A 26458-nucleotide genomic window follows, 5' to 3' on the forward strand; every position below is an offset into this window, starting at 1 on the left:
AAGGAATCAGATTGTAAAGAAGGCAAAACTGCCTCCACCATATTAATGACTTCTTACGGATCCTCTTTTGGGAAACCTGGACGGATGAATTTGTTTGTGTGGACAACAAAATCCCATATGGCTGGACCAGTGTTTAGCTTGCAAAAAAAATCCAGACTAAAGAAAAAAAAAAGAGTAAACAAAAACGAGTACATTTTTTCTACACATGCCAGTTCATGAAATTTTGGTCCACAGAATAAATGACTGGTTCCTATACTGGTGTTACTTTTCTATGAGGAGTACAGAAGGTTGAGTTTTGATCATTTCCCCATTGTCTTAGGTTTAATATTCTGATTGCTAGATTTAAAATTGTAGAGAATAGACAAAAGTTTTATTGTAGAGAATAGACAAAAAAGTGATTGTCTATCAATAAGGTTGACACTCTTTATCGGAAAGGAACCTGGAAAACAAAATTTTGTCACCAATTTCAGGTTTCCATAGAGAAAATTCTTGGAAAGGATAACAACATTTATTTGCAAATAGTACGATTATGATTTCAGAAACCGTTTTAGTTAAACTGTTTTTTTATATGTCAATCATGAAATGAAAAAGAAAAATTATCCACAGTTATTTAGTTTTCCTTTGCATTATTTAGTTTTGCTGGGACTTGTAGTTCTACAAGTAGTTTTAAAAAGGGAAGTGCAGAGAGCTGTTCGTTGAGAGTGTGTGATAAATCAAGAATGTCAGTAAGCAGATTGGTCTCATTACAGTAGGAACTCCCAGTCATGGCCGGATTAAGGCTGGTGGGGGCCCCTGGGCGCAAAGTGTGGTGAAGGCCCCCACTGAATGTTGCATACATACACATCCTCCTGCTCAATATCTACCTCACCACCAGTAATACATCTGCATATAGCCGCCGACCCCAAAGTAATACATCTGCATACAGCTGTCAACCCCCCAGTACTACAGCTACATACAGCCACCAACCCCCCAGTAATACATCTGCATATAGCAGAAAACCCCCCAGTAATAAGTCTACATGTAGCCGCCAAACCCCCAGCGATACATCTACATACAGCTGCCTTCCCCCCAGTCATAAATCTATGTACAGCCGCCAACCCCCCCAGTAATACAATTATATAAAGCCACCAACCCCCAGTATTACATCTACATAAGTCCACCAACCTCCCATTAACATATACATACAGCTGCCAACCCCCAGTAATACATCTGCATACAGCCACCAACACCCCCCTTAAAAAATCTACATACAGCCGCCAACCCCCCAGTAATACATCTACATAGAGCCACCAACCCTCCAGTAATACATCTACATATACTTCAGTCCCATGTAAAATGCACCTCAGCCCACGCCAGACACACATTCTCATGTAACATACACCTCAGCCCGCACCACACAGGCAGTCCCATGTAACATATACCACAGTCCACATTAGACACACAGTCCCATGTTACATAAATCTCAGCCCACACCAGACACACAGTCCCATACACCACAGCCCTCACCAGCCATGCAGTCCCAAGAAACATACAAATCTTGATCCAGTTGAGCTCCCCTGACACTAAGTAATCATTCCATTCCTCTTTCCTATCAGGCCCTCACTTCCATACACATGACTCACTCTGTCCCTGTGATTTTTCAATTCTCCACCTGTAGTAAGTAGTAACACATTCAAGCTCCTTTATTTCCTGCTTTTCCCGGGAGGTCCTGGCCCTCTCCGTGACATCACATGATCATGTGATATCAAATTGCCTACACCTCACACACCCGAGGATCTGGAAGATGTCTGTCCCTTGTGTTTATGCTGTGAGCTGAATATCTCTGATGTGGAGCGATGCCCTGCAGCACTGCTGCAGAGCATTGCTCCAGCCAGAGACACACAGCTCACAGCAGACTGTATGGGACTTCAATGACAGCCGACTGTCCCAACTCTCAGGGAGCCATGTGCACGGCCCAACTATATGAAAGCGCCAACAGCGCACTGCGCTCATGACGCATACAAATAAGACATTGTCATTTGGTGGGGGCCCCTCTGAGAGCAAGATGGTGGGGCTATATGCACTTAAACTAGCTGATCTAGCTGATCACACAATGGGGGGGCTTTAACAGTGAGTCTCAGGTTCTGCCAGTTTCTACCTGGAAAACACTTGGTTTTTACTGCGCCAGATTTATCACTGTGATGATGAATCCTGGTGCAAGATAAGACTGTCGGTTCCTACTTTAGACCTACTTTTAGTTGGTCTAAACTGTGTGCCAGAAATTTGGGTGCATGCACGATTTACTACAAGCCACGACCCTTATTCAGACTAGTCGGAAAACTGCCAAAAAATGGACCAGAAGCCTTGATAACTGTGGTGCAAGGCATTTTACATATTGTTTTTGGTGCAAAACTACCAGAATCGTGTCTCATATATCTGCTTTACATTTTCATAATTTTTGAAATATCTGGATAATTTATTTTGATGTCTCGCTGCTAGCAAATAGAATATCGGGTTTCCGTATTTTCAGAATTGACAATTTTAGGGATAATTACTGTTTTGAATGAAATTTTTAATATATAACATTAAAGACCCCCTATATCAGAAAAAGCTTTTAGGTAGATTTTTAACCCTTTGAGATCTTTATAGTAATTAAATTTAAATGGAGGTGAAATTTAGAATGGTTAGAATTTAGCAATTTCTTCCGAGTACAGAGACACCCCACATGTGGCCGTTTTATGGGTGCACAGCGAGCGTGTAACTTGCCTGAAGGGAAGGCGCATGTCAGGGTCAGTGGTAGTGGACCTTCTGTACCACCGCGGACGATGACATAAGCTGACACCTGAGAACGGAGTCAAAATGGCACCCATTTTTCACCAGAGCCTGCCGTAAAGCAGGTCTCTCCACAGGCGCGACTTTGTCTGCGGTGGCGGCCAAGGCGAGGTGCAGAACCGTGAGACAGATATGAAGTTGAAGACAGGCACGAGGTAAGTACAGGCAGCATGGGATCAGAATCAGGGACATAGCGGTAGGTCAGAACAGGCAGCAGAGGATTAAAGTCAGGAACAGAATCCAGGTGACAACGGGCACTCTGCATAGGGCACTGAACACAGCTTTCTGTGAGGCACAGAAGAACAAAGATCCAGCAGGGGACACAGGAAGGGTCTGGAAATTTATCAGGGCAGGCGGCTGGCCAGTGCCAATTATCATGGACGTGCATGCAAGAGCGCGGAGACCGCTGCTGGAGCCAGTGAAGGAAAGTGACAGTTCAGGCTGGGTCCTGGGGCAAAGGGAGGCACACGGGTGCGCCTGCAACACAGAACATGGACCGCAGGGGCACCCGTGATAGTATTCACCTCCCTACGGCTTCCCCCTCTTCTTGGTCTGGAGGAACCTCTCCAAAAGATCAAGGATGTTGTTCTCAGGTTCCCAAGATGTCTCCTTCGGCCTGAACTCCTTCCAGTAGATAAGAAAGAACCGGATCCCTCTAACCGACTTCATATTCAGGACCTCTTTAACTTCATAGATGTCGGAAGAATACGCCTCAGGAGCAGGAGGAGGTAGCTGCCAGGAGAAGCGGTTCAGTATGACAGGCTTCAGAAGGGAGACATGGAAGGAGTTCGGGATGTGCATAGAGGGACAAAGATGTAGCTTATAGGCCACAGGGTTGATGCGCTTCAGCACTACAAATGGACCCAAGAAACGCAGACCAAGCTTGTAGCTGGAGATCATCAGCCCAACCTACCTAGAGGACAGCCACACTTTATCACCTGGTACGAAGGTTGGAGGGGGCATCGGTTTTGTTTCGAGCAAACGCCTGGAGTAAGGAGAGTCGATTATGCTCCCAGATAGTTTTTAAGTCCTGGACCAACTCTTCCAAGGCAGGAGCATCAGACTTAGGTCTTGCCAGGAGGCAGCTGCCGCAAATCTACATGAGAACAAAAACCAGGCGTTCAGTTGGAACAATATGTCGGGGAGCAGGATCTTCCCCAATTACATCTGAGCCAAAAGAGAGAGCATCAGCCTTAACATACTTCTCTGCAGGACGGAAATGTATCAAGAGGTTGAAGTCGGAGAAGAAGAGAGACCAACGAGCCTGTCTTGGATTGAGACGCTGGGCAGTCTGGACGTACAGGAGGTTCTTGTGATCAGTATAGATACTGACAGAATGACGAGCTCCCTCAAGAAGAGGACAGCCACACTTTGTCACCTGATATGAAGGTTAGAGGATGCCTGGGTCTTGGTTCGAGCAGAGGCCTGGAGTAAGGAGACTTGAGTCTACTCCCAGATAGATTTCAGGTCCTGGACCAACTCTTCCATGGCAGGAACGTCCAAAGACACAGGAAGAGGAAGAGGAGGGTGTGGGTGCTGTCCATAGATGATGAAGAATGGAGCTGAGTTGGCAGGTATTGAGTCCAAGCTCCGCCCATGGCAACTGAGTGGACCAGTTGTCCTGATAGGCAGAGACAAAATAGTGGAGATAGCAGCCCAGAGTCTGGTTAACTCTTTCCACTTGGCCATTAGACTGTGGATGGTATGCAGAGGAAAAGTCCAATTTTACTTGAAGTTGGCTGCATAGAGAACGCCAGAATGCCAGTTTTGGATTGAGACGCTGGGCAGTCTGGAGGTACAGGAGTTTCTTGTGATCAGTATAGATCAAGATGACAAGCTTCCTCCAGAAGATAATGCCATTCTTCCAAAGCAAGTTTAATGGCCAGAAGCTACCGATTACCAATAGAGTAGTTCCTCTCTGAATCCTTGTGAGCTGCTCCAAAATGTAGTAGTGACAGAATTAGTTACAGAGACCTGATGACAGTTGTTCTTTAAGCCTGTTGTCAACAAGTGAGTTTCTTTTAACAAATCTATGCATTTTATGGATTTACTAGACTGAAACTAGGACTGCTAACAAAGCATATTAGTTCAGTATCTGGTATAACAAATACAGGCAAAAATTAAAATGTCCATATAGCATCTGTTCATAGTTGGAGTGAAACCCAGGAATTTTAATGGGAACCTGTCAATTAAATTAACACACATTGGGGCAGATTTACTTACCCGGTCCATTCGCGATCCAGCGGCGCGTTCTCTGCGCTGGATTCGGGTCCGGCCAGGATTCACTAAGGCAGTTCCTCCGCCGTCCACCAGGTGGCGCTGCTGCGCTGAAGAGCATCGGAACGCGTTGGAGTTCACCGAGGCCGGCTGAGAGAAGGTAAGTGCAAGCTCCACAACACATTTTCCGTTTTTAAATGCAGCGGTTTTTCCGAATACGTCGGGTTTTCGTTCGGCCACGCCCCCCTCATTTCCGTTGCGCGCATGCCGGCGCCGATGCGCCACAATCCGATCGCGTGCGCCAAAATCCCGTGGCAATACAGGGAAAATCGGCGCAAATCGGAAATATTCGGGTAACACGTTGAGAAAACGCGAATTGGCCCCTTAGTAAATGACCCCCATTAAGTATAATTTTGAAAACTGCTATTATACAGTAGGACAGATATCCCTATAATGTTCTTCCCCATGCCTGTATATTTTCACATTCAGTTTACTCACCATCTATGCATATTCATTTTCTCCCAGCTCAGCTGTGCCTCCAGCTTCCTTATTGACAAGGGGAGTTTTTTTGTATTCAAGCAGGTCACTGTGTGACCCGGCTCCCTAAGGAATGAGAGAGATGTTGGCTGTGCGTCGAAAGGTAAAGAGAAAGTAGCTCCATCATTCTCCCTTCTGTCAGGAATTCTCTTCAGCAAGTCACACACAGCCAAAGAATCTTTCATTCCTGAGGGAGGGGAAAATGAGACACCTGAGCCGATTGTATCAGCTGAAGTGAAATCACACCCCTTGCAAATCAGGAAGCTGTTGGCCTGGTGAGCTGGAAAAACAAAAGGTAAATGTTTTTTTTATCAGTGAGTGCCACAGTTTCTTTTTTCTACTAATTTCTAATTCTGAAAATACCTTTAAGAATGTAGATACCATGCTGTAGATGAACTGAGCTCTAGCCAAACATGATGATTTTGATCTAAGGTAATCTAAGGTATCACTCCTTGAACAATATCTGAAACCTAAGCAGTTGTATCTACATCCAGGCTTTTTAAGCATATCTGTTGCAGGTTACGTGCAGATTTTATGGAGAGAGTGATTAGTGTAAAGTCCACAGAAAATATGCCAATACATTTTCCAGGATGGGGTAAGGAAAATCATGGCTCTTTTAGCTATATTGTAAGGCAGCTCCCTTAACATCAAGCATGACTTTGAGGAAGCCTAATGAAATGATGTGGTATTAAACCAAACCAGTATCGCTATTTCAGAAGGATGTCAATAGGCTTCCTGAAAGTCATGCTTGACGTTAAGGAATCTGTCTTACAATGTAGCTAAAAGAGGCTTGATTTTCCTTATCCCATCCTGGAAAACTTATTTGCATATTTTCACAGAAATCCCCTATTGATTCTGTAACTGCACAGCACACTGTATTAAAGGGGTTTGCCTATGAAAGAAATTTTAATCCCCTAGTGATGTTTACACAGTAAAGTCACTAAGATTAAGCAGTGTGAGTGGGCACTAGCTGCATAGACACTTCATGATTCCTTTGTACTATGAAATGATTTTGAAGATTCTACTAACATGTGACACATAGAAAAAGAAAGATGAGAAGATCAGAGTCATGAGTTGGACAAAGGACATAATTACACACTCAGCTCTGCTACATCAAATATATAAAACACAATCGGCACTGCTATGCCCCCTCCCCTTAGATCAAGACCTTATCTTGTCTGTAGAATTTAAAGGTCCTCTGCAAGCTGCTGCTGGATAGGTAGTGCTTCTGTCTGTAGTGCTCTCTGCCTCCTTACCCCCCCCCCCCAACCACAGTCAGGAGTTAATGGTTGTATCAGGGGACAACCAAAATATGAACATTAGGACTGACAGAGACAGGTTGAATTATATCTTCAAAATACTGTAATTTTGTCAATAACATTGAATTGTAGAATGTGTTATTTTGTTATCCTGAGTGTATTTAAAAATCTTGTCTTTGAGGGAATTTCCTGTGAGGTACTTTATTAATGTGCAATGTTTTGGTTGCTTCCAGAAACCATTTTCAAGCTTTCATCTTGGAGGAACCAAAATGTCTAACGTTAATGTAGTGTGGTTCTGTGGTGGGCCACCAATAGAGGCAGATCATGCAGTTAATATAGGGCACATGGTGCAGGGAAGGATGGGTTTCACAGCTGGATGCATAACCACTTATACACAGAGAATCCACTTGCTGCTGGGTCAGACAGCACTGCTCTCTGTTCACCACCCAGGCTCTACCACTCCCTCCCAAGGCCGCTGCAGGATAAAATGGCTGATAAACAGAATGGAGGAGGGAAAAGAGATGTGTAGGAAGCTGAGCTTGGGTCTTTCAAGTGATGTAGTCCCCTTCTGCTGCCTGTTGTTCTTAATTAAATGAGTGTCCATGCGAAACATAAACAGTATATCTAAAGTGTGTATATTGTGTGCTGGGCTAATTTGTACGCTGCATGTTGTGTGCACTGTGGCCCACATTTTTCAATATGCGCAGCTTGCCTGTGAAGTGTGCAGGATGTGCCTTATTTATAAATAGTGGTGCCTGTTCTTCACAAATCTGGCACTCTCTGCACTGCTCTGGAAGGTTTTTTTTGGTGCACTTTGTTTGTTGCACATCTTGCGCAGACACTTTATAAATACATGTGCAAGCAGTCTGCATGTTCTTTCTAGTACAAAGTCAGACAAAAAAAAACATTAATAAATGTGAGCCTGTATGTGTATTTTGTGTCCATGAGAGTTGTATGTAGTATGCTGCTTGTGTTGCGTTTGTGCTCATTATTGTGTGTACGCTGATGTGTCTTGTGTGTGCTGCATGTTTGGTGTACTGCTTTTCATCCAGTTAGAGTGTAGAGCTCAACCTTTGGGCATTATTTTTATCACTTGTGGGGCATGGTGCTTTTAGGTTTTTTATTTTTTTTACTGTTCTTTATGCCACCTTGGGTACTTTAACCCTAGGGGGTTTGATCGCTCATAACATATATAGCAATACTACTAATTTATATATATATATATATATATAGTAATATATGGAAGTATGCTGCATGAGGTATCACAAGGTTGACACTTATTTCTTGTGTTAGCCAAAGCTGTTTGCTGCAATATGATGCAAACACCCAGGCTGTTTGGAGAGGAATCCGCCTGTGAGCTTTCTCTATGCCCCCCTTGCTACCCCTTGACTTTCTATTACTCTGCTTTACAGCAAGGCTTTAAACCTCTGTGCCTTCATATACTGTAACTGGGAAAAACCCAGATACTGAATTCAATGATGCTCTCGATACACGTTGTCTGCACTGAACAGCTGTTTGGCATAACAGAGAGACAGAGAGAATAGAGCTACAAGCAGTTGCTTCCATGTCCGTGTATAGGGCAAAAAGTTACCACAGCTGTGGCTGCTATTCATCTTCAAAAAGGTCACTGATTTCTCTGGTGGTGTCCAGCCCTTCAAGAAAACTAAGTCTTGGTCTTCTGGTTCCATGTGCTCTCTCTTAGGTCCCTTGCCTGAAAGAACTTTTGATGCATTCTGGATTGCACTTGGTCTAAACTCTGACACTTAGGAAGGCATTTATCAATTTGGGTCCAGGGTGGAACAGAGAGTTTGCTATAATTTTAATTAATTAATTAATTAATTGACACATGAACAAAGAGATTTAGAACGGTCTAACCAAACATGAAGGTGAAATAGATCTCCCTACACCACTAATATTGTGGTCCTGAAACTTCATAAATATGGCGCAACAGACGCAGCAAGGGGAGAAGAAAATTCTGCTAGTTTTCCATTTGAAAGTCAATAGTAAATGCCCCCTTAAGGGTGAGCCCCATTTTTGTGTATTCTGGATGCTTTATATGATTATAACTTTTGAACACTTTTACTTATTAAAGTGACTTTAAGATTGATGTACTACATTTTAGTGGTAAATTTTGGCTGATAAGTTGCATGCTCTATGTCAGTGGTGGCGAACCTATGGCACGGGTGGCACTCGGAGCCCTCTCTGTTGGCACCCAGGCCATCACCCAGCACAAAGGTCACCGTTCAGGACTCAAGACATCCTCCTGCAGTCACAGTGAAGGAGGAGCAAGGAGGTGTGGACAGAGCTGGATTATCATTGTAGCCCCTTCTCTGGACCTGTTATTCATCCTGTGAAACTACAATAATAATCCAAATTTCTCCTTCTTTCTACTGTATTGGTGTCCTCAGGACGCCAATTTGTTTGAAACCTGCAAGTTACTTTAAATTGGCACTTGGTAAAAAATATGTGGCTTTTGCTTCTAGTTTAGGCACTCCGTCCCTAAAAGGGTCGCCATCACTGCTCTATGTTAAAGGTGCACCAAAAAAAAGTTGGTGCTCCCTTCCAGCAGGCACAAGATTGATGAAGGTGCAACACATTTCATGAATCTGATGCCCTCTGCACACGACAAAGGCAAATTTCACATAGTATAGACTGCACTGTATTTGATAAATGTGGGACAATGTATTTAGTGGCCCGTTTAAGCATAAAAAGGCCTATATAATTCTATGTGGATGCTTAAAAAACACACTGCTATCTACATACGTTTCACTAATTCATTGCCAGAGAAATAATTGAAAGGAAATATACCACCAGGATGTAAACCAAGGACAAGGACTGACATACTGGTGTGTGCCCCCTCTGGCAGGATCTGCTCTTCTTTTAGCTTCTTATACACTGGTTTCTACAACAAAAAGGCTTTTGAAATTATACAAATGCTTGAGGGGCTCCATACGTGTTAATGCTAAAACATGAAGGTAGATATGAGGTGTTATAGGATTATAGACAGAAAAATAAATTGTGTAAAAAGTAGATAAAGGCGCAAAAATAGAGACTGAGGGAAATATTGCCAGGGAGAGCAAAAATAATCCCAAAGTATATAAATGAAAAGAAATTAAAACGGAGAGTGTGGCCCCTCTGAGGAATAATATGGGGGTCATGGTGAAAGGAGATGAGGAAAGGGCCAATCTACTGAATGTCGCCTTCTCAACTGTCTTTACCCAGGAAAATCCCCTGGTGGAAGACATGATGAGGAATAATGTAAATCTTTAGGACCGCATGAAGATTTTCAATGATTTAACTGGAGCTTCAACAGTGCCTCATCTGCCAAAAAACCCGACTCAGACAGCCCCTTGATGTGATTCTAGACTTAAGGAAATACACTCGCTTTTCTTTGAAACTGAAAGACTATCAAAAACAGAATCCCAGCACCACCTAGATAAATTGTTCCTTTTGATCTATACGAAGGAGAGAATTATACCAAGAGGTCTCAGATTACACCTAGAATCGACCTTTAAAAACTATGTTGATTTCTGTACCAAATTGGATGATATTCTCACTGAATATTCTCTTTTGTGTAATAAAAGGCAAGCTTTGGTAATTGAAACAGCTCAAAAATTAGATGACCTTACCACACATCTTAACACATTGCAAAACAGTCAATTACTTGGTAAAATAGGAGCTGAAAAGGACTTGGGGGTATTGGTGGATGGTAAACTTAATTTTAGTGACCAGAGCCAGGTGGCTGCTGCTAAAGCAAATACAATCATGGGATATATCAAGAGAGGAATTGATTCTCATGATAAAGACATAGTTTTGCCCTTATACAAATCCCTGGTCAGACCACACATGGAATATTGCGTACAGTTTTGGGCACCAGTGTATAAAAAGGACATAGTAGAACTGGAACGGGTGCAGAGGAGAGCAACCAAGATTATTAGGGGAATGGGGGGACTATAATACAATGAAGGATTACAAAATTTGGGATTATTCAGTTTAGAAAACAGATGGCTGAGGGGAGAACTCATTACAATGTACAAATGAACGGACAGTACAAGGATCTCTCCAAAGATTATTGTATACCTAGGCCTGTGACCAGGACAAAGGGGCATCCTCTACGCCTAGAGGAGAGGCGATTTTACCATCAACATAGACAAAGGTTCTTTAATGTAAGAGCAGTGAGACTATGGAACTCTCTGCCACAGGAGGTTGTTATGGCAGACTCTATGTATATGTTCATGAGAGGCCTGGATGCCTTTCTGGAGAGAAAAAATATAATAGGTTATGGGGATAAAACATTTATTTAATTCGTAAAGGTTGGACTTGATGGACTTGCGTCTTTTTTACTATGATACATTTAGTGATCTTCCACAATTTTCCACTTGTAAAAAGCAATTAAACCTCAAATTGCACATGCTATGAGACAGAATGAATCACTAAGAAATTAGGTAAACTTACTAGAGACTGAAGCAACTATAAAACTGTGAATTTCAGATATTGGTTGAAAAGCAAACAAAAATTTGCAGGACCAGATGAGGAGTCTAAACGCTTCTTGGCGGACATTGTTCAGTCCGCCACCCCTCCCCCCCCTGCCAGCATGACCCTAAAAATATCCAAATTAAAAATATTGGGTCATTCAACGACAAACTCCAAGGTTACAACTTATTCCGGTAAATTTAAATGTACTCTTTAAGACAAATTTAAATACCCAATCTGAACCCCTCCCCATCTAAGCCTATAAAAGGAAAAAACAAGAAGACAAAGACATAGAGGAGGGACACATGTCAAAAGGAGGGTCTGAAAAAATAATCTAAAATTGAAGTTGAAGAAAATCGACCCATCCACCTAGATATACAAAATAGTACCTCTAAAGATTTGCTACTACTTTCTAAAGAAACCAAGGAGACCTTAAAGATTTTCAATATGTCTAATCACTTCCTAATTAAGGACCAAAAATCTTTACTAGAGAAACGAGGTTACTTTGAGACTTTTTAAACACTAGTCACGACTTTTCAGTCTATCTGGAAAAAATCCCAAACAGCGACCACCTATCAATAATGATAATCTAACTAGATGTGAACGTCGTACACTAAATGAACTGACACACAATTCCTCTATTGTGATAAAACCAGCAGAAAGGGGGGGGGGGGAGTGGTCATTCTAAACAGCGATGATTATGTAAAGGAATCTCTAAGACTTCTAGGAGACACTGGGGCAAATTTACTTACCCGGTCCGTTCGCAATCCAGCGCCGCGTTCTCTGCGGTGGATTCGGGTCCGGCCGGGAATCATTAAGGTAGTACCTCCGACGTCCACCAGGTGGCGCTGCTGCGCTGAAGAGCATCGTAACGCACTCAAATACACCGGCCTATCCTGGATGAAGGTAAGTGCAAGCTCCGCAACACTTTCGGTTTTTTAAATGCGGTGGTTTTTCCGAATCCGTCGGGTTTTCGTCCGGCCACGCCCCCCGATTTCCGTCGCGTGCATGCCAGCGCCGATGCGCCAAAATCCGATCGCGTGCGCCAAAAACCCGGGGCAATACAGGGAAAATCGACGCAAATCGGAAATATTCAGGTAACACGTCGGGAAAACGTGAATCGGGCCCTTAGTAAATGACCCCCACTGAGTTACGTGAATTTGGATCATTATCCCACGCAGTTATACCATAACCAAGAAAATATTCTTTTAAAGAGAGGTCTCACCTTATTAACCCTGAACCAAACACCCCTTTATTTTACTAGCTCCCTAAAATTCATAAAAACTTTGACAACCCACCTGGATGACCAATCATTGCAGGAATAGATTCCATTACCTCAAACCTGTCACACTACATTGATTTGCCTGTATAGAAATATGTTTTCAGATTGCGTTCATACATCAGATATACTGCATATTTAATTAATTCTATTATCAATGCTCCTTGGCAACAACCCTTTTATTTCCTTACAATGGATATTTGCCTAATCTCTGTCTAATATAGACCACCAACTAGGAATTAGGTCCACTAAATACTTCCTAGATAAAAATCTTACAAAATATTTATTCCTTATATATATATATCATTTGGTAAGGCACTCTAGAGGAGTTGGACCTGAAACAAAATGCTTGGGGTTTACAATTTACGTACACAATATCAAAAGAAAAAGCTGAATTCCTTGACATTGAAGTTTTTCCCAGTTCCAGCAATGTTTTCAATATGAGAACCTTTTTTTAAAACAGTGGATAGCAATAGCTTTCCCCAAAAGTAAGACAGTGTCTTACATTCTTTTTACCCCCAAAAGTCCCACTATGTCTTACTTTCGGGGTATGTCTTATATTGGAAAAAAATTGAAAATTTTTGTTTTAACCATAAAATCAACATTTATTAACAGGCTGATCAGTATGGTATTCACCAAACAGTTTTATGAAAGCAAGTGCCAAGAATTATACAGTGTGGGAGGTTATACAGTGTAAGGGGGGGGGGGCATTATACAGTGTGGGAGGTTATACAGTGTAAGGGGGGGCATTATACAGTGTGGGAGGTTATACAGTGTATGGGGGGCATTATACAGTGTCCGAGGTTATACAGTGTAAGGGGGGGGGGGCATTTTACAGTGTGGGAGGTTATACAGTGTAGGGGGGGCATTATACAGTGTGGGAGGTTATACAGTGTAGGGGGGGCATTATACAGTGTGGGAGGTTATACAGTGTAGGGGGGGGCATTATACAGTGTGGGAGGTTATACAGTGTAGGGGGGGCATTATACAGTGTGGGAGGTTATACAGTGTAGGGGGGGCATTATACAGTATGGGAGGTTATACATTGTAAGGAGGGCATTATACAGTGTGGAAGGTTATACAGTGTAGGGGGGTCATTATACAGTGTGGGAGGTTATACAGTGTAAGGGGGGCATTATACAGTGTGGGAGGTTATACAGTGTAGGGGGGGCATTATACAGTGTGGGAGGTTATACAGTGTAAGGGGGGCATTATACAGTGTGGGAGGTTATACAGTGTAAGGGGGGGCATTATACAGTGTGGGAGGTTATACAGTGTAGGGGGGGCATTATACAGTGTGGGAGGTTATACAGTGTAGGGGGGGCATTATACAGGGTGGGAGGTTATACAGTGTAAGGGGGGGCATTATACAGTGTGGGAGGTTATACAGTCTAAGGGGGGGCATTATACAGTGCAGGGAGGTTATACATTGTGAGTAGGGGCATTATACAGTGTGGGAGGTTATACATTGTGAGTAGGGGCATTATACAGTGTGGGAGGTTATACAGTGTAGGGGGGGCATTATACAGTGCAGGGAGGTTATACAGTGTAGGGGGAGGGCATTATACAGTGCAATACAGGGAAAATCGACGCAAATCGGAAATATTCGGGTAACACGTCGGGAAAACGTGAATCGGGCCCTTAGTAAATGACCCCCACTGAGTTACGTGAATTTGGGGGCATTATACAGTGTGGGAGGTTATACAGTGTAGGGGGGGCATTATACAGTGCAGGGAGGTTATACAGTGTAGGGGGGGGCATTATACAGTGCAGGGAGGTTATACATTGTGAGTAGGGGCATTATACAGTGTGGGAGGTTATACAGTGTAGGGGGGGGCATTATACAGTGCAGGGAGGTTATACATTGTGAGTAGGGGCATTATACAGTGTGGGAGGTTATACATTGTGAGTAGGTTATACAGTGTGGGAGGTTATACAGTGTAGGGGGGGGCATTATACAGTGCAGGGAGGTTATACATTGTGAGTAGGGGCATTTTACAGTGTGGGAGGTTATACAGTGTAGGGGGGGCATTATACAGTGCAGGGAGGTTATACATTGTGAGTAGGGGCATTATACAGTGTGGGAGGTTATACAGTGTAGGGGGGGCATTATACAGTGCAGAGGGGGGATGGGTGTTTTAACACAAACCATAGAACTGTGCAAGCAAACACACTGACACACACTACATTCATACATTATACATTTAAATAAACATGCACACAATGTTCACATATAGACCAGACATCACACCTACATACACACTACATATAACATACATACTTTTCAGTGTCACTGACTGCAGGGCTGAGTAGAGGCTGGTCCAGGCTGACATGTGCTCCCCCCCTCCAGGTCCGACTGATGTAGCAGAGTTTAGCAGCTACACAGGAGGGGGAGGAGCTGCTCCAGTAACACAGACGGCAGCAGCACACAGCAGGAAGCTTCTCCCTCGGCTCCATGCTGCAGACTCCACAGAGTGCAGTGCTGTCTCCTCTCTCCTCATGTGATCGGAGCCTGCACGGAGTAGCTGAGCTCCGGTCACATAATCTCCTATCCGGCAGGAGCTACAGCAGTGACATAAAGAGGCTGCAGCACCCGGCTCCCGTCAGCTCTAACTATGTCTTACTTTCGGGGTACGTCTTACATTAGCCTACCCCACTAAAACACCCACTACGTCTTACTATCGGGGGTGTCTTACTATCGGGGAAATACGGTATTTAGACTTTGCAAGTGCCCACTATAGAAAAAGGTTGACTGATGTTCCATATGGACAATTCAAGCGGGAATTGTCCAACAATAAAGACTTCCTTAGTTCCTTAAAGATTTACAGAGTAACCTTTTGACTAGGGCCCCTTCCACACTTGCGTTTTTCACGCGTGTGTTCTGCGCATGTTTTTAACGTGCAGAACTTGCATTGCACTCTGACCCATTGTAATCAATGGGCTTTTTCAGACTTTCAGACGTGAAAAACGCACCATACAAGTCTATGGAGATGCATCAAAAACGCATTGCACTGAGACACATGCAAGCGCAATGCATTTTTCACGCATCAATTGCTATAGAGCTCAGTCCTGAATCCTTTTCATGCGCGTTATCTGCGCGTGAAAAACGCATTGAAATTGGATTGAAAATGTGCATGAAAAACTGAGACACTGAACAAACTCTGACTGAAAAACTGATTGAACTCTGATGCAAAATGTCAGTTTTTCACTGACCAAACCCTGATCGCACCCTGATCAAACTCTGACGTGATCTGCAACGCAAATGTGGAAGGGGCCTAAGAGGTTTAAAGATAAAGATTATCCCAACAAACTAATTCAGGACTCAAAAATGAGGGCATTAAAACGAAATCAAAGTGATTGCCTTAATAACCAAAAGGATAAAAATGAACCCAACCCATCCTCCAATTTGAATTTTATATCCACCTTTTCCAAACAGTTCAGTAATCAAAAACATTTTTAATAAACACTGAAATATTCTCCTCTATGATCCACACCATAACTCATTGGCAGTGAACCGCTTGGGAAAAGTACAAAACAAGAAAGATAAACCTTAAATCTCCTTTTCCCCAACTCTTAAAGATGTTTTAAAGTGGATATCTACTGTGTAAATGCTGCTTATCAATCACACCGAAAAAAAGAATTTAAGTCTAATATTACTAATGAATTCTTTCCTATCAAATCATTCCTAAACTGCAGCTCCTCTTTTGTGATATATCTAATGGAGTGTATCTGTGGGCTACAATATGTTGGTTTTGACACCACCGTGTTTCAATCATGTCGTTACAACACCCTTAGGAGCAATACACAAAAAGGATTTTCTTTACACTGTGTATCCAGACACACTGCTGTTGTATCATGCCTATTGAACAGATAGACCAGACATGTCACCAAAGATACAGTAGGCTAAGGCAGCATGATCTGCATTTTTAAACTTAAAACGTTAACCCCTAATGGTCTAAATTAATCTTTAGAAGATCCCCGATAGTTCTCTTAATTTATTTATTTATTTATCTGACCTTTTTTATACATAATACTTCTTTTTTCGTTATATATGTAATTTAGGGGTTAATCCCTTTTAATTTTTATTAATATGGCAGTTTTAGTAAATATAAATTTATGATTTATTTATCTCTGTATGTCATATATATACCGTATATTCCGGCGTACAAGACGGCCTGGTGTATAAGACGACCCCCCTACTTTCCTGTTAAAATAAAGAGTTTAAGATATATTCGCCGTATAAGACTACCCCTTTTCCAACGCATACAAAACACCGGTAAAAATTTAAAAAAAAACAGATTTGAATTTAACATGGTCCTTTTTTTAATTTAAATTCTTATGGCATGCAGGTATATAGCAGGAAAACTGTCGCTCATAAACATAAGGCATACAACAACAACATTACCATCGTCCATTTTACTGTAAATGTTACCATACTGTACCTTAAATTTTTATTTTATTAAATATTCCATGCTATGTACTCAGAAGCGGGAAAAAATTCCAAATGCAATGAAAATGGTGAAAAAACGCATTTGCGCCATTTTCTTGTGGGCTTGGATATTACGTCTTTCACTGAGCGACCCAAATGACATGTCTACTTTATTCTTTGGGTCGGTACGATTAAGGGGATACCAAATTTGTATAGGTTTTATAATGTTTTCATACATTTACAAAAATGAAAACCTGTACAAAAATTATTTTTTTGATTTTGCCAACTTCTGGCGCTAATAACTATTTTATACTTTGGTGTACGGAGCTGTGGATGGTGTAATTTTTTGCGAAATTTGATAATATTTTCAATGATATCATTTTTAGGACTGTACGACCTTTTAATCACTTTTTATAGAGTTTTTTATATTTTTCAAAATGGCAAAAAAGTGCCATTTTCGACTTTGGGCGCTATTTTCCGTTACGGGGTTAAACGCATTGAAAAACCGTTATCATATTTTGATCGGGCATTTTCGGACGCGTCGATACCTGATGTGTTTATGATTTTTACTTTTTATTTATATTTATGTCAGTTCTAGGGAAAGGGGGGTGATTTGAAATTTTAGGTTTTTTTATTATAATTTTTTTTTAACTTTTTTTTATTTTTATTTATACTATTTTTCAGACTCCCTAGGGTACTTTAACCCTAGGTTGTCTGATCGATCCTATCATATACTGCCATACTACAGTATGGCAGTATATGGGGATTTTCCTCCTCATTCATTACAATGTGCTATCAGCACATTGTAATGAAGGGGTTAAAACGAAATAGCCTCGGGTCTTCGGAAGACCCGAGGCTACCATGGAGACGTCACGGGGAGTGGCGATCCCAGGTAAGATAGCGGCGCCCATGTGCCGCTATCTTTTTGAGGCTGCCGGCAGCCATCGCTGTGAAAACACCGCTCGCGGGTGTTAGCCCGTGAGCCCTCTCCATGCAGCGCGACCCGACCGCCGCCGTGAATACACGGCGGGCGGTCAATTCCCGGTGTATAAGACGACCCCAGACAAGACAGAAGATTTTTCTGTCTTCAAAAGTCGTCTTTTACGCCGGAATATACGGTATATATATATATACACTCACCGGCCACTTTATTAGGTACACCTGTCCAACTGATCGTTAACACTTAATTTCTAATCAGCCAATCACATGGCAGCAACTCAGTGCATTTAGGCACGTAGACATGGTCAAGACAATCTCCTGCAGTTCAAACCAAGCATCAGTATGGGGAAGAAAGGTGATTTGAGTGCCTTTGAACGTGGCATGGTTGTTGGTCCCAGAAGGGCTGGTCTGAGTATTTCAGAAACTGCTGATCTACTGGGATTTTCACGCACAACCATCTCTAGGGTTTACAGAGAATGGTCCGAAAAAGAAAAAACATCCAGTGAGCGGCAGTGCTGTGGGCAGAAATGCTTTGTTGATGCCAGAGGTCAGAGGAGAATGGGCCGACTGGTTCGAGCTGATAGAAAGGCAACAGTGACTCAAATCGCCACCCGTTACAACCAAGGTAGGCAGAAGAGCATCTCTGAACACACAGTTCGCATCATGGATGTGCAGCCGACAAATCTGCGGCAACTGTGTGATGCCATCATGTCAATATGGACCAAAATCTCTGAGTAATGCTTCCAGCACCTTGTTGAATCTATGCCATGAAAAATTGAGGCAGTTCTGAAGGCAAAAGGGGGTCTAACCCATTACTAGCATGGTGTACCTAATAAAGTGGCCGGTGAGTGTATATATATATATATATATATTTATTCTCCCTCAATTTCAATTTCAAAGGTCTGATTGATTATATATATATATATATATATATATATATATATTTATTTTTTTATATACACATTTTCTCCCAAGTCCGATATTTGCTACTAATTATACGATTGGTTTATTCCCTCTCATATTTACAACTTAGCCGTAAAGTCACAGCAATCAGGGCATCAAGATGCTGTGCATCAGTCTTGCATAGCTGTACGCTTCCTGGGCAACCGGGCATCCCCTTTTCCGTTATGTCACTTCCGGTGACTAGCAATATCTAGCGGCGGGGTCTTTAGTGACTTAGAATGCCACGCGCTGATTAAAATGATTTGAAATAGCTACGGTGGCTGAGTGGATAGAACTTTTGCCTTGCAGCTCTGATGTCCTGGGTTCCAGTCCCACCCAGGTCAACATCTGCAAAGAGTTGTATGTTCTCTCTGTGTTTGTGTGGGTTTCCTCCCACACTCCAAAATATAGTGTTTAGATTGTGAGCCACAAGGACCGATTTGTCATGCTTTGTGCAGTGATGCGTAATCTGTGTACTATATAAATAAAGAATTATTATTTAGCTACAATATTTCAGCCAGCCACCTCAGCAGTTTACTATTCACAGCTCCAATGAGAGCCTTTTGTTTCTATTTTGTTTTTATTATATCTATATTCAAGCTAAATATTCATAATAGCCGAACTTTATACATATTCTTATTTCTAATGTTAAAAACAATTTAAATAAACTGTGATAAAATTACAATAAAATAGTTTATACCTATGCTATTTATGTTGCACTATTTCATACTTTTAGTCCAAATATAAAATTTGTTGTACTATTTCTGGTAATATTGAATTCTATATTTGTAAATAATTTTTACTAATAATGAATTTTTTATAGATTTTCACTGATTTGTATATAATGTTGTTTGTTAATTTATTTTATACAGAACCCCTTTCCAATTGTACTTAAAGGGTTTTTTAAACTGAAACGCTTTTTGAAAATGAAGTACTGTACTATACACTCACCGGCCACTTTATTAGGTACACCATGCTAGTAACGGGTTGGACCCCCTTTTGCCTTCAGGACTGCCTCAATTATTCGTGCCATAGATTCAACAAGGTGCTGGAAGCATTCCTCAGAGATTTTGGTCCATATTGACATGTTGGCATCAGACAGTTGCCGCAGATTTGTCGGCTGCACATCCATGATGCGAATCTCCCGTTCCACAACATCCCAAAGATGCTCTATTGGATTGAGATCTGGTGACTGTGGAGGCCATTTGAGTACAGTGAACTCATTGTCATGTTCAAGAAACCAGTCTGAGATGATTCCAGCTTTATGACATGGCGCATTATCCTGCTGAAAGTAACCATCAGATGTTGGGTACATTGTGGTCATAAAGGGATGGACATGGTCAGCAACAATACTCAGGTAGGCTGTGGCGTTGCAACGATGCTTAATTGATACCAAGGGGCCCAAAGAGTGCCAAGAAAATATTCCCCACACCATGACACCACCACCACCAGCCTGAACCGTTGATACAAGGCAGGATAGATCCATGCTTTCATGTTGTTGACGCCAAATTCTGACCCTACCATCCGAATGTCGCAGCAGAAATCGAGACTCATCAGACCAGGCAACGTTTTTCCAATCTTCTACTGTCCAATTTCGATGAGCTTGTGCAAATTGTAGCCTCAGTTTCCTGTTCTTAGCTGAAAGGAGTGGCACCCGGTCTGGTCTTCTGCTGCTGTAGCCCATCTGCCTCAAAGTTCGACGTACTGTGCGTTCAGAGATGCTCTTCTGCCTACCTTGGTTGTAATGGGTGGCGATTTGAGTCACTGTTGCCTTTCTATCAGCTCGAATCAGTCTGCCCATTCTCCTCTGACCTCTGGCATCAACAAGGCATTTCCGCCCACAGAACTGCCGCTCACTGGATGTTTTTTCTTTTTCGGACCATTCTCTGTAAACCCTAGAGATGGTTGTGTGTGAAAATCCCAGTACATCAGTACTCAGACCAGCCCTTCTGGCACCAACAACCATGCCACGTTCAAAGGCACTCAAATCACCTTTCTTCCCCATACTGATGCTCGGTTTGAACGGCAGGAGATTGTCTTGACCATATCTACATGCCTAAATGCACTGAGTTGCTGCCATGTGATTGGCTGATTAGAAATTAAGTGTTAACGAGCAGTTGGACAGGTGTACCTAATAAAGTGGCCAGTGAGTGTATGTTTCTGCATCTGTTGAGTGAAAAAGAGTAGCGCATGCCAGCTCCCTATCCCCTGTTCCTTTGGGTTTTTCCACTATACCTCTCACAACAGTTTAACCCAGGAAGAGGTACGGCGCTGCCTCATAACCACTGAGATAGACAAATCACTGGGGCCAGATGGCATACAACACCGGCCTCTGCATGAACTATGTACCGTGATAGACAGACTGTATTTTTTTATATTTAAAGATTCCCTGCAGACTAGTTATGTTCCACAGGACAGGCACATAGCAAATGTGGTACCAATATACAAAAAGGGATCAAAAAGCGATCCTGGAAACTAAAGACCCTGTAAGTCTAACTTTTGTTGTGGGGAAAATATTTGAGGGGTTTGTTAGATATGCTACCCTGGAGTATCTCAGTGTACATAACCTTATAACTCAGCATCAGCATGGGTTTATGAGAGATCGGCCCTGTCAGACTAATATGATTGGCTTCTATGAGGAAGTTCCAGACTGGATTTGGGGGATGCTGTGGATGTTGTATATCTGGCCTTTTCAAAGGCATTTGACACAGTGCCGCATAAAAGGTTGGTACATAAAATGAGACTGCAGGGACTAGGGAAAAATCTGTGTAAGTAATTGGTTTAGTGATAGAAAACAGAGGGTCATCATTAATGTAACATTCTCAGATTGGGTTGATGTTACCAGTGGAGGACCACAGGGGTCAGTATTGGGGCCACTTCTTTTTAATATCTTTATTAATGACCTTGTAGTGGGTTTACCCAGTCAAGTTTCAATATTTGAAGATGATACTAAGCTGTGTTTACTAATTAATTCTGAGGTGCATAGTTTAGCATTACAGAGAAATTTGTGGAAGCTTGAGGAGGGGCAGAGAAATGGTTGATGAGAACCTGATGAGAACTGAACCTGAAAAAAACTTGGGGGTATTGGTGGATGGTAAAATTACTTTTAGTGACCAGAGCCAGGCAGCTGCTGCTAAAGCAAATAAAATTATGGAATGTATCAAGAGAGGAACAGATTCTTATGATAAGGACATAGATTTGCTCTTATACAAATCACTGGTCAGACCACACATGGAGTATTGTGTACAGTTTTGGGCACCAGTGTATAAAAAGGACATAAAAGTAGAACTGGAACGGGTGCAGAGGAGAGCAACCAAGATCATTAGGGGAATGGGGGGACTAGAATACAATGACAGATAACAAAATTTGGGATTATTCAGTTTAGAAAAAAGACGACTGAGGGGAGACCTCATTACAATGTACAAATACCTGAATGGGCAGTACAAGGATCTCTCTAAAGTTCTTCTTATACCTAGGCCTGAGACCAGGACAAGGGGGCATCCTCTACGCCTGGAGGAGAGGCGATTCTACAATCAACATAGACAAAGGTTCTTTACTGTAAGAACAGTGAGACTATGGAACTCTCTGCCGCAGGAGGTTGTTATGGCGGACTCTATGTACGTGTTCAAGAGAGGCCTGTATGCCTTTCTAGAGAGAAAATATATCATTATGGGAAATAAACATCTGTGTAATCCTCAAAGGTTGAACTTGATGGCGTCTTTTTACAGCCTTATATATCATGATACTATGAATAGAGCCTGGAGCACCTCAGATTCATTTGCATAATATTAAAAACCTTTTTTTACAAAAAACAGGGCATAGGAAGCTTAAAGAAGAGCAGATTCTGCCAGAGGGGGTGCACACCAGTATGCAGTGTTTGGTTTACAATCCTTCATCCAGGTGATAAATGTCCTCTAAGTCAGGTGTTTAAAATTATTAAAAATTATTATAAACATGTTGACCATGCAGCCTCCTCCCCTCAATCAAATGGCCAGCAGCAGCTTCATGGTGGTTTTTTTTTTTAACACAAATTAAAATTATTGGAAACATGTTGATCATGCAGCCGCTTCCCCTCAATCAAATGCCCAGAAGCAGCTTCCACTCACTAATAAGATGTCTAGCAGCAGCGTCCACTCACTAATAAGATGTCTAGCAGCAGCCTACACTCACTAATAGATTGTTCATTGGCAGGGGCATAGACAGTGCATACTGTATAATGCCACAGAGTGTGCTCGGGCAGAGTGCACAGCCATTCCTCTAACATGCATACAATTTATTATTTTCCTGTCATGGAGCCGCGGGCTTGGGGCCCGTCCTATCCCAAAGCCTGATTGTTATGCCACTGACACTATGGGGCACATTTACTAACAACAGTGTAAACTGCACTAAATGCAGTTTGCTGTGTCTTCGACAGAGTGCACCACTTTTTTTCTGGTGTACCATTAACACGGGTCGTATGACATAATTCTGTCAGACGTTACATGTTAAATGTGGCCACGGTCCGACTGAGCACTGGAATGCCCCCTAATATATGTTGCATGATGCCTAGAGTAGGTGCGCCACAAAAGGGACGCCTGTGAAAAATGTGGCATAGACACTTCTTAAATACCTCTGCAAGCTGTTTTCACTAAAAAAGAACATGCAAAGTCCGACAGAAAACTTGTGCTCTTAGTAAATGTGCCCCTACATATAGCGTATGCAAATACATATCATAGTCCATTTACACATATAAGTACACCTTCATACAAATGTTCACAGTACACACAATATATAAATGAATACATGCTGGAAACACAATATAGATATGAACACACTTACAGTATACAATGTAAACATGAATACATACAGTACATTACACAGTGTACACTTTTCATAAATATACTATACTTACACTGACACTAGCAGAAGGGGAGGGCATCAAAGCAGCAGCAGCTGCAAGTGCAGGCATTACATCACATTACATATTCACTGCACACCTCCCCCTCCACAGCCTCTGTCCCAGCTTTCAATCTTCTCCTGGTCTGCAGGAGCCTGGGAAGGGCAGAGGGAGGATCACTGGAGGAAACTGCAGCATCTGCAGTAAACAACTTCCGGAGGAAGTTGCCCAGCATGAACCAGTCAACAGCAGGGGTAGGAGAGGCCAGTAATTTCCCCCTGAAACCAGTGGGCCAGTCCAACACTGTTCATAATAATTAAATCAAAATGGAGATGAAATTTAGAATGGTCTAATTTTGTCGGTAATACATTCATTTAGCCCTAAAATTTACGCATTTCCAAAAGATAAAGAGAGAAAACACATCTTAAAATTTGTTATGCAATTTCTCCTGAGTATGGAGGAACCCTACATGTGGACGTTACTTGTAGTCGGGACGCGAGTCTTGCGACCTCGAGTGTTACACTGACGTGTACCCAGTGTTTTATGTTGCTGGCTCAGCTCTGATCTCGAGCTCTGAGTCCGATAGGAGGTTAATCTTTTCTTGTTTGCTGACATGAGTTTTTTTCAGTTTCCACAGTGCAATTCAATCCGAGGAAAACACGAAATTTCCTATTCTGTTCCTATCCTGCGTAAAAAAAAGTTAACAGCACTGGGATGCGTCCGAGTGAGCAGTCGTGGGGACAGTAACACTATGTGCCAGGCCACTCCCCACCAGCCACTGCCTGGCCAGCCACTCTCTCCCTTCACTTGCATGAAGGTGGCGGATTCAGGAAAATAATCGCATTTGCGGTTATTTCAGGGCTTTTATGCCACTGATGTGGCACATAAGCCCTGATAACTATCCCCCAATGAGTTTAAAGAAAACATATTCCAGAATTTCAATGTCATGGGAAATACAATTATACAGTATAAGCTAGAGATCCCTTCTGTATACACAACACCAAGCAGATTTGCAGTTTTTCTAATTTATAGTTAATTTCTTTTATTAGAAGTTATGCTATAGTTAATATAAAAGCCAAGGCTTTTAAAAACTAGAACAGAAGATATAAATAGCACAAATTGTTTGGGTTTTTTGGGACACTTTTCATTCCTTTCACTCTGCTATATTATATAGTGTGTACATTATAACATTATTTAAATAGGCATAAAATAAATATATAAACAATTGCCATGGCTATATAGTGAACATAATATTAGTCTTATTATTCAAAATGCAGTTTGTTGAATCTGTAGAGATATTTTTCAATAATGTACCTATAATAATTAAATAATAATAAAACCTAAAAAATAACTTGATTACTGCAGCTGAACACATTACTGTAAAGAGTCGCAATTGGAAGCTAGAGTACATTTCCTCTTTACTTAGGTGAAGGGCATGTTCCAGTAAGAACTATTAGCATAGGCTGCCTAGATAGCTAGCTAGCTAGCTAGATAGATAGATAGATAGATAGATAGATAGATAGATAGATATGAGATAGATAGATTGATAGATAGATAGATAGATAGATAGATATGGGATAAATAGATAGATAGATAGGTAGATAGATGTACTAAACAGGCAACATTTACAGTATGAGTGATTTCCAACAATTATTCTTTCTATGAATGAGAACTGTGAAATCATATAGAATACATACATTACTTGCACAACATACAAATCTAACAGTATAAAATACTTATATTACTATATATGAAACCCAGTGTATAAGATTGCAGTATGACTCTAATGACAAATTGCAAATATGTTGGTGCAATGTATGTCCCTTTTGTTTATCCAACAGCAACTTACCTGATCGAAATTTGCTTCTGATAAGCAGCGAGCGCTCTGATGCCAGTAAGGTCATTTTTGGCAGTGAAATCCTGGCTGTCCCAATGGACTGTATGATAGATATAGAGATAAATGTAGTTGCTCCCTTTCAAATAACAAGATTACAAAAAAATTTAAATCCAAGGGTAAAAAATAAATAAACTTCTTTAAAAATAAACCAAAGAGTAGATTAAAAAAAGTTAAATATATTTTCTTAATAGTTTTTAAATAAGGCACTATGAATGCTTCAGACAATCTTTTTTTTCCAATGCGAGAGTCCTGTGTTGTTGAAAGGAAAAGCTTCAATAGTTATACTTCTTTGGCAATCTGTAGACTGTCCACAGTAACTATACAGGAAGGAAAAGTTAATGAAAGAATAAGTGATTCCCAAATAATGCCTTAGGAGTATTGCTTGATCTGGCCTTTAGTTAGAAGATCTTCCTTCTTACTGAGATAAAGTTTTCTCTCTGTACTCAAAGGTTTCTTCCCCTCCCCCTCAGCCTGATGTCCCCTACATGTGTGATAAAATGCCATCTGCTTTGACACTTGACACTCCACAACCCTGCAGCAGGCATGAAATGCAGAATCAGCAGGGCTTTTTCTTCATACTATACTCATAGACTCACACACCCCCTTCTAGCTCTAGCAGATACTTGTATTGACACAGATTTCTGTTTAGACAGACAGTGCACTGTGTGTAACTGAGGCCTACATAAAACTTGTATCTATTATATCATTTATTAAGTAATTAACATAATACTTTGAAAGGATGTGATACAAAATGTGCCCTTCTATAATATGGAGTGCTGGAAATGGATAGGATAAAGTT

The 26458-nt window shown here is 41.6% G+C and overlaps 1 protein-coding gene across 3 annotated transcripts in view; it reads right to left on the reverse strand.

Annotated features, from left to right (window-relative positions):
* Nucleotides 1-26064, reverse strand: part of MAMSTR (MEF2 activating motif and SAP domain containing transcriptional regulator) — a 195172-nt gene extending 169108 nt beyond the window's left edge. Inside the window, exon 1 of one of the 3 annotated variants that reach the window (XM_072110516.1) lies at nt 25612-26064. In XM_072110516.1, coding sequence (XP_071966617.1) covers nt 25612-25666 — 55 coding nt within the window. In that variant the 5' untranslated portion in view covers nt 25667-26064. Of the gene's footprint in view, nt 1-14857; nt 15038-23777; nt 23917-25611 lie in introns of those variants that run through there. The other 2 variants (XM_072110518.1, XM_072110517.1) reach the window with 2 other exon arrangements.
* Between the last annotated feature and the right edge of the window lie 394 nt (nt 26065-26458).

The sequence above is a fragment of the Engystomops pustulosus genome, chromosome 6 (genome assembly GCF_040894005.1).
Source record: "Engystomops pustulosus chromosome 6, aEngPut4.maternal, whole genome shotgun sequence".
NCBI classification, from domain to species: domain Eukaryota; kingdom Metazoa; phylum Chordata; class Amphibia; order Anura; family Leptodactylidae; genus Engystomops; species Engystomops pustulosus.